Below are 13879 nucleotides of genomic sequence, written 5' to 3'. Positions count from 1 at the left end.
ATTTTGTCTGGGAGATCAGGCAATAGGTAGATAACAGGAAATCCAATAGGCAAAAGGCGTCGTTAGTGAGGCAGGCGAAAACTATCATACACAGGAGGAGTAAATCACAGGGAAAACCAGCGCTCGAATAGAAGTGTGTCAAAAACAAGCAATACCTTACAGTGACGGGGTGCAGAGAACTGAACTAAACAGAGTGTGATAATGACATACAGGTGTATGAACAGGTGATCAGAATTCAGGTGATTGGGATCTGGAGAGTGAGCTGCGTTCAGGGGATCTACGTGTTTGAGAGTGTGATCTGGAAGCAGACGTTTCTGGAAACAGCAGATTTTTTTAATGGAATATCTACAGAGGCCCATTATCAGCAACCATCACTCCTGTGTTCCAGTGGCACGTTGTGTTAGCTAATCCACGTTGATTTTTAATGGAATATCTACAGAGGCCCATTATCAGCAACCATCACTCCTGTGTTCCAATGGCACGTTGTGTTAGCTAATCCAAGTTGATTTTTAATGGAATATTGTAATGAACACGAAGGGGGACAGAGAGCTGGTTTCAAGCGCAGACTCAGCAGGTTTTTATTGTGAAAGACAGAAGGTCCAGGGGCAGGTAGCAGGTCATACACAGGAGGAGGCAGGTAGCTGGGTCCAGGGGCAGGTAGCTGGGTCCAGGGGCAGGTAGCTGGGTCCAGGGGCAGGCAGAAGGTCATACACAGGAGGCGGCAGGTAGCTGGGTCCAGGGGCAAGCAGAAGGTCATACACAGGAGGAGGCAGGTAGCTGGGTCCAGGGGCAGGTAGCTGGGTCCAGGGGCAGGTAGCTGGGTCCAGGGGCAGGCAGAAGGTCATACACAGGAGGCGGCAGGTAGCTGGGTCCAGGGGCAAGCAGAAGGTCATACACAGGAGGAGGCAGGTAGATGGGTCCAGGGGCAGGTAGCAGGTCATACACAGGAGGAGGCAGGTAGCTGGGTCCAGGGGCAAGCAGAAGGTCATACACAGGAGGAGGCAGGTAGCTGGGTCCAGGGGCAGGCAGAAGGTCATACACAGGAGGAGGCAGGTAGATGGGTCCAGGGGCAGGTAGCAGGTCATACACAGGAGGAGGCAGGTAGCTGGGTCCAGGGGCAAGCAGAAGGTCATACACAGGAGGAGGCAGGTAGCTGGGTCCAGGGGCAGGCAGAAGGTCATACACAGGAGGAGGCAGGTAGCTGGGTCCAGGGACAGGTAGCAGGTCATACACAGGAGGAGGCAGGTAGCTGGGTCCAGGGGCAGGTAGCAGGTCATACACAGGAGGAGGCAGGTAGCTGGGTCCAGGGGCAGGTAGCAGGTCATACACAGGAGGAGACAGGTAGCTGGGTCCAGGGGCAAGCAGAAGGTCATACACAGGAGGCGGCAGGTAGCTGGGTCCAGGGGCAGGTAGCTGGGTCCAGGGGCAGGTAGCTGGGTCCAGGCAGAAGGTCATACACAGGAGGAGGCAGGTAGCTGGGTCCAGGGGCAGGTAGCTGGGTCCAGGGGCAAGCAGAAGGTCATACACAGGAGGAGGCAGGTAGCTGGGTCCAGGGGCAGGTAGCAGGTCATACACAGGAGGAGGCAGGTAGCTGGGTCCAGGGGCAGGTAGCTGGGTCCAGGGGCAGGTAGCTGGGTCCAGGGGCAAGCAGAAGGTCATACACAGGAGGAGGCAGGTAGCTGGGTCCAGGGGCAGGTAGCAGGTCATACACAGGAGGAGGCAGGTAGCTGGGTCCAGGGGCAAGCAGAAGGTCATACACAGGAGGAGGCAGGTAGCTGGGTCCAGGGACAGGTAGCAGGTCATACACAGGAGGAGGCAGGTAGCTGGGTCCAGGGGCAGGCAGAAGGTCATACACAGGAGGAGGCAGGTAGCTGGGTCCAGGGGCAGGCAGAAGGTCATACACAGGAGGAGGCAGGTAGCTGGGTCCAGGGGCAGGTAGCTGGGTCCAGGGGCAAGCAGAAGGTCATACACAGGAGGCGGCAGGTAGCTGGGTCCAGGGGCAGGTAGCTGGGTCCAGGGGCAGGTAGCTGGGTCCAGGGGCAAGCAGAAGGTCATACACAGGAGGAGGCAGGTAGCTGGGTCCAGGGGCAGGTAGCAGGTCATACACAGGAGGAGGCAGGTAGCTGGGTCCAGGGGCAGGTAGCAGGTCATACACAGGAGGAGGCAGGTAGCTGGGTCCAGGCAGAAGGTCATACACAGGAGGAGGCGGTGGGTCCAGGGGCAGGTAGCTGGGTCCAGGGGCAGGTAGCTGGGTCCAGGCAGAAGGTCATACACAGGAGGAGGCAGGTAGCTGGGTCCAGGCAGAAGGTCATACACAGGAGGAGGCAGGTAGCTGGGTCCAGGGGCAGGTAGCTGGGTCCAGGGGCAGGTAGCTGGGTCCAGGGGCAGGTCGCTGGGTCCAGGGGCAGGCAGAAGGTCATACACAGGGGTCCAAAAAGGCAACAGTACAGGCAGGGAAAAGGCTAGTAATTTTGTCTGGGAGATCAGGCAATAGGTAGATAACAGGAAATCCAATAGGCAAAAGGCGTCGTTAGTGAGGCAGGCGAAAACTATCATACACAGGAGGAGTAAATCACAGGGAAAACCAGCGCTTCGAATAGAAGTGTGTCAAAAACAAGCAATACCTTACAGTGACGGGGTGCAGAGAACTGAACTAAACAGAGTGTGATAATGACATACAGGTGTATGAACAGGTGATCAGAATTCAGGTGATTGGGATCTGGAGAGTGAGCTGCGTTCAGGGGATCTACGTGTTTGAGAGTGTGATCTGGAAGCAGACGTTTCTGGAAACAGCAGATTTTTTTAATGGAATATCTACAGAGGCCCATTATCAGCAACCATCACTCCTGTGTTCCAGTGGCACGTTGTGTTAGCTAATCCACGTTGATTTTTAATGGAATATCTACAGAGGCCCATTATCAGCAACCATCACTCCTGTGTTCCAATGGCACGTTGTGTTAGCTAATCCAAGTTGATCATTTTAAAAAGGCTAATTGATCATTAGAAAACCCTTTTGCAATTATTTTAGCACAGCTGGAAACTGTTGTTCTGATTAAAGAAGCAATAAAACTGTCCTTCTTTAGACTAGTTGAGTATCTGGAGCGTCAGCATTTGTGAGTTCGATTACAGGCTCAAAATGGCCAGAAACAAAGAACTTTCTTCTGAAACTCGTCAGTCTGTTCTTGTTCTGAGAAATGAAGGCTATTCCATGTGAGAAGTTGCCAAGAAACTGAAGATCTTGTACAACGCTGTGTACTACTCCCTTCACAGAACAGCGCAAACTGGCTCTAACCAGAATAGAAAGAGGAGTGGGAGGCCCCGGTGCACAACTGAGCAAGAGGACAAGTACATTAGAGTGTCTAGTTTGAGAAACAGATGCCTCACAAGTCCTCAACTGGCAGCTTCATTAAATAGTACCCGCAGAACACCAGTCTCAACGTCAACAGCGAAGAGGCGACTCCGGGATGCTGCCCTTCTAGGCAGAGTTGCAAAGAAAAAGCCATATCTCAGACTGGCCAATAAAAATAAAAGATTAAGACGGGCAGAAGAACACAGACACTGGACAGAGGAACTCTGCCTAGAAGGCCAGCATCCTGGAGTCGCCTCTTCACTGTTGACGTTGAGACTGGTGTACAGTGCATTTATAAAGTATTCAGACCACTTGTCTTTTTCCACATTTTGTTACGTTACAGCCTTATTCTAAAATGGATTAAATTGTTTTTGTTCCTCATCAATCTACACACAAAAAACAAAAACAGGTTTTTAGAAATGTTTGGAAATGTATAAAAAATTAAGAAACTGAAACATCACATTTACATAAGTTTTTATTTAATTTCACCTTTATTTCACTAGGAAGTCGGTTAAGAACAAATTCTTATTTACAATGACGGCCTACCAAAAGGCAAAAGACCGACGGGGACTGGGGTTAAAAATAAAAATATAGGACAAAACACACATCACAACATTACATAAAGAGAGTCCTAAGACAACATAGCAAGGCAGCAACACAGCGTGGTAGCAACACATGACAACAACATGGTAGCAACACATGACAACACAGCATGGTAGCAACACATGACAACAACATGGTAGCAACACATGACAACACAGCATGGTAGCAACACATGACAACACAGCATGGTAGCAACACATGACAACACAGCATGGTAGCAACCCAACATGACAACAACATGGTAGCAACATGACAATACAGCATGGTAGCAACACCTGACAACACAGCATGGTAGCAACACAGTATGGCACAAACATTATTAGCTACAGACAACAGCACAAGAAGGTAGAGACAACAATACATCACCTGAAGCGTGCTTTGTTGAAGCACCTTTGGCAGCGATTACAGCTTCTAGTCTTCTTGGGTATGATGCTACAAGCTTGGCACACCTGTATTTGGGGAGTTTCTCCCATTCTTCTCTGCAGATCCTCTCAAGCTCTGTCAAGTTGGATGAGGAGCGTCGCTGCACAGCTATTCTCAGGTCTTTCCAGAGATGTTCGATCGGGTTCAAGTCCGGGCTCTGGCCGGGCCACTCAAGGACATTGTCTTGGCTGTGTGCTTAGGGTCGGTGTCCTGTTGGAAGGTGAAACTTCTCCCCAGTTTGAGGTCCTGAGCGCTCTGGAGCAGGTTTTCATCAAGGATCTCTCTGTACTTTGCTCCGTTCATCTTTCCCTCGATACTGACTAGTCTTATAGTCCCTGCCTCTGAAAAACATCCCCAAACCATAACGCTGCCACCACCATGCTTCACTGTAGGGATGGTGCCAGGTTTCCTCCAGATGTGATGCTTGGCTTTCTGGATGGTTGTCCTTCTGGAAGGTTCTCCCATCTCCACAGAGGAACTCTGGAGCTCTGTCAGAGTAACCATTGTGTTCTTGGTCAGCCCTTCTCCCCCGATTGCTCAGTTTGGCCGGGCGGCCAGGTCTAGGAAGAGTCTTGGTGGTTCCCAACTTCTTCCATTTCAGAATGATGGAGGCCACTGTGTTCTTGGGGACCTTCAATACTGCAGACATCGTTTGGTACCCTTCCCCAGATATGTGCCTCAACACAATCCTGTCTCGGAGCTCTACGGACAATTCCTTCGACCTCATGGCTTGGTTTTTGCTCTGACATGCACTGTAAACTGTGGGACCTTATATAGACAGGTGTGGGCCTTTCCAAATCATGTCCAATCAATTGAATTTACCACAGGTGGACTCCAATCAAGTTGTAGAAACATCTCAAGGATGATCAATGGAAACAGGATGCACCTGAGCTCAATTTGTAGTCTCATAGCAAAAGGGTCTGAATACTTATGTAAATAAGGTATTTCTGTTTTGTATTTTGTCATTTAGGGGTATTGTGTGTGATTGATGAGGAAAAACATTTATTTAATCAGTTTTAGAATAAGGCTGTAACCCTAACAAAACGTGGAATAAGGGATATATGAATACTTTTCTAATGCACTGTGTGTGTGTGTGTGTGTGTGTGTGTGTGTGTGTGTGTGTGTGTGTGTGTGTGTGTGTGTGTGTGTGTGTGTGTGTGTGTGTGTATTTTCTGCAGACTGACTCTGGGGACCCATCCAGAGGAGGAGAACGACACAGGTCAGACTGATTTCACAGGAACCCTGTAGTAACGTTGTACCAATGTTGTAGTAACGTTGTAGTAATGTACCAATGTTGTAGTAACGTTGTACCAATGTTGTAGTAACGTTGTAGTAATGTACCAATGTTGTAGTAACGTTGTAGTAATGTTGTAGTAACATCTCTCTGGCAGAGGGCGGTCTGTAGTAACATCTCTCTGGCAGAGGGCGGTCTGTAGTAACATCTCTCTGGCAGAGGGCGGTCTGTAGTAACATCTCTCTGGCAGAGGGCGGTCTGTAGTAACATCTCTCTGGCAGAGGGCGGTCTGTAGTAACATCTCTCTGGCAGAGGGCGGTCTGTAGTAACATCTCTCTGGCAGAGGGCGGTCTGTAGTAACATCTCTCTGGCAGAGGGCGGTCTGTAGTAACATCTCTCTGGCAGAGGGCGGTCTGTAGTAACATCTCTCTGGCAGAGGGCGGTCTGTAGTAACATCTCTCTGGCAGAGGGCGGTCTGTAGTAACATCTCTCTGGCAGAGGGCGGTCTGTAGTAACATCTCTCTGGCAGAGGGCGGTCTGTAGTAACATCTCTCTGGCAGAGGGCGGTCTGTAGTAACATCTCTCTGGCAGAGGGCGGTCTGTAGTAACATCTCTCTGGCAGAGGGCGGTCTGTAGTAACATCTCTCTGGCAGAGGGCGGTCTGTAGTAACATCTCTCTGGCAGAGGGCGGTCTGTAGTAACATCTCTCTGGCAGAGGGCGGTCTGTAGTAACATCTCTCTGGCAGAGGGCGGTCTGTAGTAACATCTCTCTGGCAGAGGGCGGTCTGTGGGAAGCCTCCATGGAGTTCCTGGATGATGAAGATGATGAGGATGATGATGATGACGATCAGGCCTTCCTCACGGCCCCCTCCTCTCCTGTCTCGTTGTTGGGTGGTTGTCGGCTGGGCCTGGCTCGCGTTGCCATGGAGACGGTGCCCTTACAGTACTGCCCGGCGAGCAGGGAGCAACAGGCGATTGCCGTGGAGATGCAGACGGGAGAGTTCCAGGACCTTCGGTGTTGTGGAGGTCTGGAGGACTACAGCCCTACAGTGAGCTACACCCAGACTGGACACTACACTCTCACACTGAGAGGTACACGGCTTTCATTCATTTACTTTTCAATTATTCATCCTTCACACCTTCCTAACTTCCCTCCCTCTCTCCATCTCTCTCTCTCTCTCCCTCCCTCTCCCTCTCTCTCTCTCTCTCTCCATCTCTCCCTCCCTCCTCTCCATCTCTCTCCCTCCCTCTCTCCATCTCTCTCCTCCCTCCCTCTCTCTCTCTCTCTCTCTCTCTCTCTCTCCATCTCTCCCTCCCTCCTCTCCATCTCTCTCCTCCCTCTCTCCATCTCTCTCCTCCCTCCCTCTCTCCATCTCTCTCTCTCTCTCCCTCCCTCTCCCTCCCTCTCCCTCTCTCTCTCTCTCTCTCTCTCTCCATCTCTCCCTCCCTCCTCTCCATCTCTCTCCTCCCTCTCTCCATCTCTCTCCTCCCTCCCTCCCTCCCTCCCTCCCTCCCTCCCTCCCTCCCTCCCTCCCTCCCTCCCTCCCTCCCTCCCTCTCTCTCCATCTCTCTCTCTCTCCCTCCCTCCCTACCTCCCTCCCTCTCTCTCTCTCTCCATCTCCCTCCCTCTCTCCCTCCCTCCCTCCCTCCCTCTCTCTAGCTCTATCTGATGGGGTGATGGTAGATGCAGTGTTCCTTCCTGGAAGCTCCGCCGCCAGCACCCCTTCAGGCCCCTCCCCTCCACATGGCCCCTCCCACTCTGACCACTGGTTCACCATCCTGACGCACGGAGGCTTTTCAGCACACACACCTCCACCTGCACCAGGTAACACACACACCTCCACCTGCACCAGGTAACACACCTCCACCTGCACCAGGTAACACACACACCTCCACCTGCACCAGGTAACACACACACCTCCACCTGCACCAGGTAACACACACACCTCCACCTGCACCAGGTAACACACCTCCACCTGCACCAGGTAACACACACCTCCACCTGCACCAGGTAACACACACCTCCACCTGCACCAGGTAACACACACACCTCCACCTGCACCAGGTAACACACACCTCCACCTGCACCAGGTAACACACCTCCACCTGCACCAGGTAACACACACCTCCACCTGCACCAGGTAACACACACCTCCACCTGCACCAGGTAACACACACCTCCACCTGCACCAGGTAACACACACACCTCCACCTGCACCAGGTAACACACACACCTCCACCTGCACCAGGTAACACACACAGCTCCACCTGCACCAGGTAACACACACACCTCCACCTGCACCAGGTAACACACACATCTCCACCTGCACCAGGTAACACACACACCTCCACCTGCACCAGGTAACACACACCTCCACCTGCACCAGGTAACACACCTCCACCTGCACCAGGTAACACACACACCTCCACCTGCACCAGGTAACACACACACCTCCACCTGCACCAGGTAACACACACACCTCCACCTGCACCAGGTAACACACCTCCACCTGCACCAGGTAACACACACACCTCCACCTGCACCAGGTAACACACCTCCACCTGCACCAGGTAACACACACCTCCACCTGCACCAGGTAACACACACCTCCACCTGCACCAGGTAACACACACACCTCCACCTGCACCAGGTAACACACACCTCCACCTGCACCAGGTAACACACACACCTCCACCTGCACCAGGTAACACACACACCTCCACCTGCACCAGGTAACACACACACCTCCACCTGCACCAGGTAACACACCTCCACCTGCACCAGGTAACACACACACCTCCACCTGCACCAGGTAACACACACACCTCCACCTGCACCAGGTAACACACACACCTCCACCTGCACCAGGTAACACACCTCCACCTGCACCAGGTAACACACACCTCCACCTGCACCAGGTAACACACCTCCACCTGCACCAGGTAACACACACACCTCCACCTGCACCAGGTAACACACACCTCCACCTGCACCAGGTAACACACCTCCACCTGCACCAGGTAACACACACCTCCACCTGCACCAGGTAACACACACACCTCCACCTGCACCAGGTAACACACACCTCCACCTGCACCAGGTAACACACACACCTCCACCTGCACCAGGTAACACACACACCTCCACCTGCACCAGGTAACACACACACCTCCACCTGCACCAGGTAACACACACAGCTCCACCTGCACCAGGTAACACACACACCTCCACCTGCACCAGGTAACACACACATCTCCACCTGCACCAGGTAACACACACACCTCCACCTGCACCAGGTAACACACACCTCCACCTGCACCAGGTAACACACCTCCACCTGCACCAGGTAACACACACACCTCCACCTGCACCAGGTAACACACACACCTCCACCTGCACCAGGTAACACACACACCTCCACCTGCACCAGGTAACACACCTCCACCTGCACCAGGTAACACACACACCTCCACCTGCACCAGGTAACACACACACCTCCACCTGCACCAGGTAACACACACACCTCCACCTGCACCAGGTAACACACCTCCACCTGCACCAGGTAACACACACATCTCCACCTGCACCAGGTAACACACACACCTCCACCTGCACCAGGTAACACACACCTCCACCTGCACCAGGTAACACACACACCTCCACCTGCACCAGGTAACACACACACCTCCACCTGCACCAGGTAACACACACACCTCCACCTGCACCAGGTAACACACCCCTCCACCTGCACCAGGTAACACACACCTCCACCTGCACCAGGTAACACACACACCTCCACCTGCACCAGGTAACACACACCTCCACCTGCACCAGGTAACACACACCTCCACCTGCACCAGGTAACACACCCCTCCACCTGCACCAGGTAACACACACCTCCACCTGCACCAGGTAACACACACACCTCCACCTGCACCAGGTAACACACACCTGCACCAGGTAACACACACCTCCACCTGCACCAGGTAACACACACACCTCCACCTGCACCAGGTAACACACACACCTCCACCTGCACCAGGTAACACACACCTCCACCTGCACCAGGTAACACACCCCTCCACCTGCACCAGGTAACACACACCTCCACCTGCACCAGGTAACACACACACCTCCACCTGCACCAGGTAACACACACCTGCACCAGGTAACACACACCTCCACCTGCACCAGGTAACACACACACCTCCACCTGCACCAGGTAACACACACACCTCCACCTGCACCAGGTAACACACCCCTCCACCTGCACCAGGTAACACACACCTCCACCTGCACCAGGTAACACACACCTCCACCTGCACCAGGTAACACACACCATAATAATGATTTCTGTCCTCTCTCGTCCTCTCCTAGCGGACCTGATCGCAACGGCCTCCCAGCTGTCCAATCAGAGGCTGGTGTGTGTTTTGGAGGTGTGTCTTCTGGGAGGAGACAGATTGGAGGTGGTCCTGAGTAGAGCCTTCCCTCTGAGAGACTGACCTCATCATCATGCGTCATATTCAAGTCTAATGGAACCTATGTGGGAGTCAACTAAATGTTTGTCATTATTCGATCTTAGCGAATCACACGAGTGTAAGGTGTGGCCCCGAATCAAGAAGCGTGTGGAGCGGGAGATGATTGGTTAAAGAAAAGCTCATGTCAAAACTTTTTTGCCGTTTTTCTATTGGTTAGTGAAGACCACGTTTGGAGCTTTTGTTCACGAGACTTTCCATGGAAGGAGGAACGAGGAAGGAGGAACGAGGAAGGAGGAACTAAAAGACTGACACACACCCTTTCTCTCTCTCTGACACACACACACACACACACACACACACCTTTCTCTCTCTCTGACACACACACACACTCACACACACACCCTTTCTCTCTCTCTGACACACACACACACACCTCACACACACCCTTTCTCTCTCTCAAACACACTCACACACACTCACACACACCCTTTCTCTCTCTCTGACACACACACACACACTCACACACACTCACACACACCCTTTCTCTCACTCTCTGACACACACACACACACACACACACCCTTTCTCTCTCTCTGACACACACACACACACACACACACACTCACACACACCCTTTCTCTCTCTCTGACACACACACACACACACACACCCTTTCTCTCTCTCTGACACACACACACACACACACACACACTCACACACACCCTTTCTCTCTCTCTGACACACACACACACACTCACACACACTCACACACACCCTTTCTCTCTCTCTGACACACACACACACTCACACACACACCCTTTCTCTCTCTCTGACACACACACACACACACCCTTTCTCTCTCTCTGACACGCACACTCACACACACACCCTTTCTCTCTCTCAAACACACACACACACACCCTTTCTCTCTCTCTGACACACACACACACACACCCTTTCTCTCTCTCTGACACGCACACTCACACACACACCCTTTCTCTCTCTCAAACACACACACACTCACACACACCATTTCTCTCTCTCTGACACACACACTCACACACACCATTTCTCTCTCTCTCTGACACACACCTGCCTGTGTGTTGTAAAGCCAGCTCTTTTATGTTGTTTGAAACCGTGTTTTACAGGTGAAGGCTTAATAAACAGTACTATGTAGTAGGGTTATTAACAGGCTTAATAAACAGTACTATGTAGTAGGGTTAATAACAGGGTTAATAAACAGTACTATGTAGTAGGGTTAATAACAGGGTTAATAAACAGTACTATGTAGTAGGGTTATTAACAGGGTTAATAAACAGTACTATGTAGTAGGGTTATTAACAGGGTTAATAAACAGTACTATGTAGTAGGGTTAATAACAGGGTTAATAAACAGTACTATGTAGTAGGGTTATTAACAGGCTTAATAAACAGTACTATGTAGTAGGGTTATTAACAGGCTTAATAAACAGTACTATGTAGTAGGGTTATTAACAGGCTTAATAAACAGTACTATGTAGTAGGGTTATTAACAGGCTTAATAAACAGTACTATGTAGTAGGGTTATTAACAGGCTTAATAAACAGTACTATGTAGTAGGGTTATTAACAGGCTTAATAAACAGTACTATGTAGTAGGGTTATTAACAGGCTTAATAAACAGTACTATGTAGTAGGGTTACTAACAGGCTTAATAAACAGTACTATGTAGTAGGGTTACTAACAGGCTTAATAAACAGTACTATGTAGTAGGGTTATTAACAGGCTTAATAAACAGTACTATGTAGTAGGGTTACTAACAGGGTTAATAAACAGTACTATGTAGTAGGGTTACTAACAGGGTTAATAAACAGTACTATGTAGTAGGGTTACTAACAGGCTTAATAAACAGTACTATGTAGTAGGGTTACTAACAGGGTTAATAAACAGTACTATGTAGTAGGGTTACTAACAGGGTTAATAAACAGTACTATGTAGTAGGGTTACTAACAGGCTTAATAAACAGTACTATGTAGTAGGGTTACTAACAGGCTTAATAAACAGTACTATGTAGTAGGGTTACTAACAGGGTTAATAAACAGTACTATGTAGTAGGGTTACTAACAGGCTTAATAAACAGTACTATGTAGTAGGGTTATTAACAGGCTTAATAAACAGTACTATGTAGTAGGGTTACTAACAGGGTTAATAAACAGTACTATGTAGTAGGGTTATTAACAGGCTTAATAAACAGTACTATGTAGTAGGGTTATTAACAGGCTTAATAAACAGTACTATGTAGTAGGGTTATTAACAGGCTTAATAAACAGTACTATGTAGTAGGGTTATTAACAGGGTTAATAAACAGTACTATGTAGTAGGGTTATTAACAGGGTTAATAAACAGTACTATGTAGTAGGGTTATTAACAGGCTTAATAAACAGTACTATGTAGTAGGGTTATTAACAGGCTTAATAAACAGTACTATGTAGTAGGGTTACTAACAGGGTTAATAAACAGTACTATGTAGTAGGGTTACTAACAGGCTTAATAAACAGTACTATGTAGTAGGGTTATTAACAGGCTTAATAAACAGTACTATGTAGTAGGGTTATTAACAGGCTTAATAAACAGTACTATGTAGTAGGGTTATTAACAGGCTTAATAAACAGTACTATGTAGTAGGGTTATTAACAGGCTTAATAAACAGTACTATGTAGTAGGGTTATTAACAGGGTTAATAAACAGTACTATGTAGTAGGGTTATTAACAGGGTTAATAAACAGTACTATGTAGTAGGGTTAGGGTTACTAACAGGCTTAATAAACAGTACTATGTAGTAGGGTTATTAACAGGGTTAATAAACAGTACTATGTAGTAGGGTTAATAACAGGGTTAATAAACAGTACTATGTAGTAGGGTTATTAACAGGGTTAATAAACAGTACTATGTAGTAGGGTTATTAACAGGGTTAATAAACAGTAATATGTAGTAGGGTTAGGGTTACTAACAGGCTTAATAAACAGTACTATGTAGTAGGGTTATTAACAGGGTTAATAAACAGTACTATGTAGTAGGGTTAGGGTTACTAACAGGCTTAATAAACAGTACTATGTAGTAGGGTTATTAACAGGGTTAATAAACAGTACTATGTAGTGGGGTTACTAACAGGGTTAATAAACAGTACTATGTAGTAGGGTTATTTACAGGGTTAATAAACAGTACTATGTAGTAGGGTTAGGGTTACTAACAGGGTTAATAAACAGTACTATGTAGTAGGGTTATTAACAGGCTTAATAAACAGTACTATGTAGTAGGGTTATTAACAGGGTTAATAAACAGTACTATGTAGTAGGGTTATTAACAGGGTTAATAAACAGTACTATGTAGTAGGGTTAGGGTTACTAACAGGTTTAATAAACAGTACTATGTAGTAGGGTTATTAACAGGGTTAATAAACAGTACTATGTAGTAGGGTTATTAACAGGGTTAATAAACAGTACTATGTTGCAGGGTTATTAACAGGGTTAATAAACAGTACTATGTAGTAGGGTTAATAACAGGGTTAATAAACAGTACTATGTAGTAGGGTTAATAAACAGTACTATGTAGTAGGGTTACTAACAGGGTTAATAAACAGTACTATGTAGTAGGGGTTAATAACAGGGTTAATAAACAGTACTATGTAGTAGGGTTAATAAACTGTACTATGTAGTAGGGTTACTAACGGTTAATAAACTGTACTATGTAGTAGGGTTACTAACAGGGTTAATAAACAGTACTATGTAGTAGGGTTAATAACAGGGTTAATAAA

At 48.7% G+C, this 13879-nt stretch overlaps 1 protein-coding gene and 1 long non-coding RNA gene across 6 annotated transcripts in view; both read left to right on the top strand.

Moving 5' to 3' along the window:
• The window catches only part of LOC123728778 (uncharacterized), a 2613-nt gene extending 1650 nt beyond the window's left edge, over window positions 1-963 (top strand). The window contains exons 2-3 of one of the 2 annotated variants that reach the window (XR_006760564.1): window positions 598-657; window positions 930-963. This is a non-coding gene — a long non-coding RNA (uncharacterized lncRNA). Of the gene's footprint in view, window positions 1-597; window positions 658-697; window positions 731-929 lie in introns of those variants that run through there. The other variant, XR_006760563.1, reaches the window with a different exon arrangement.
• LOC106593507 (RPA-related protein RADX) overlaps window positions 1-10481 on the top strand; it is a 62027-nt gene extending 51546 nt beyond the window's left edge. For 3 of the 4 annotated variants that reach the window (XM_045701718.1, XM_045701717.1, XM_045701715.1), the window contains 4 exons: window positions 5554-5594; window positions 6387-6701; window positions 7270-7434; window positions 9988-10481. In XM_045701718.1, the coding sequence (XP_045557674.1) occupies window positions 5554-5594; window positions 6387-6701; window positions 7270-7434; window positions 9988-10112 (646 nt within the window). In that variant the 3' untranslated portion in view covers window positions 10113-10481. The remainder of the gene's footprint in view (window positions 1-5553; window positions 5595-6386; window positions 6702-7269; window positions 7435-9987) is intronic. The other variant, XM_045701716.1, reaches the window with a different exon arrangement.
• Window positions 10482-13879: the final 3398 nt, after the last annotated feature.

This window comes from Salmo salar, chromosome ssa18, assembly GCF_905237065.1.
Source record: "Salmo salar chromosome ssa18, Ssal_v3.1, whole genome shotgun sequence".
NCBI classification, from domain to species: Eukaryota; Metazoa; Chordata; class Actinopteri; order Salmoniformes; family Salmonidae; genus Salmo; species Salmo salar.
This window is presented reverse-complemented; position numbering and strand designations above follow the sequence as displayed.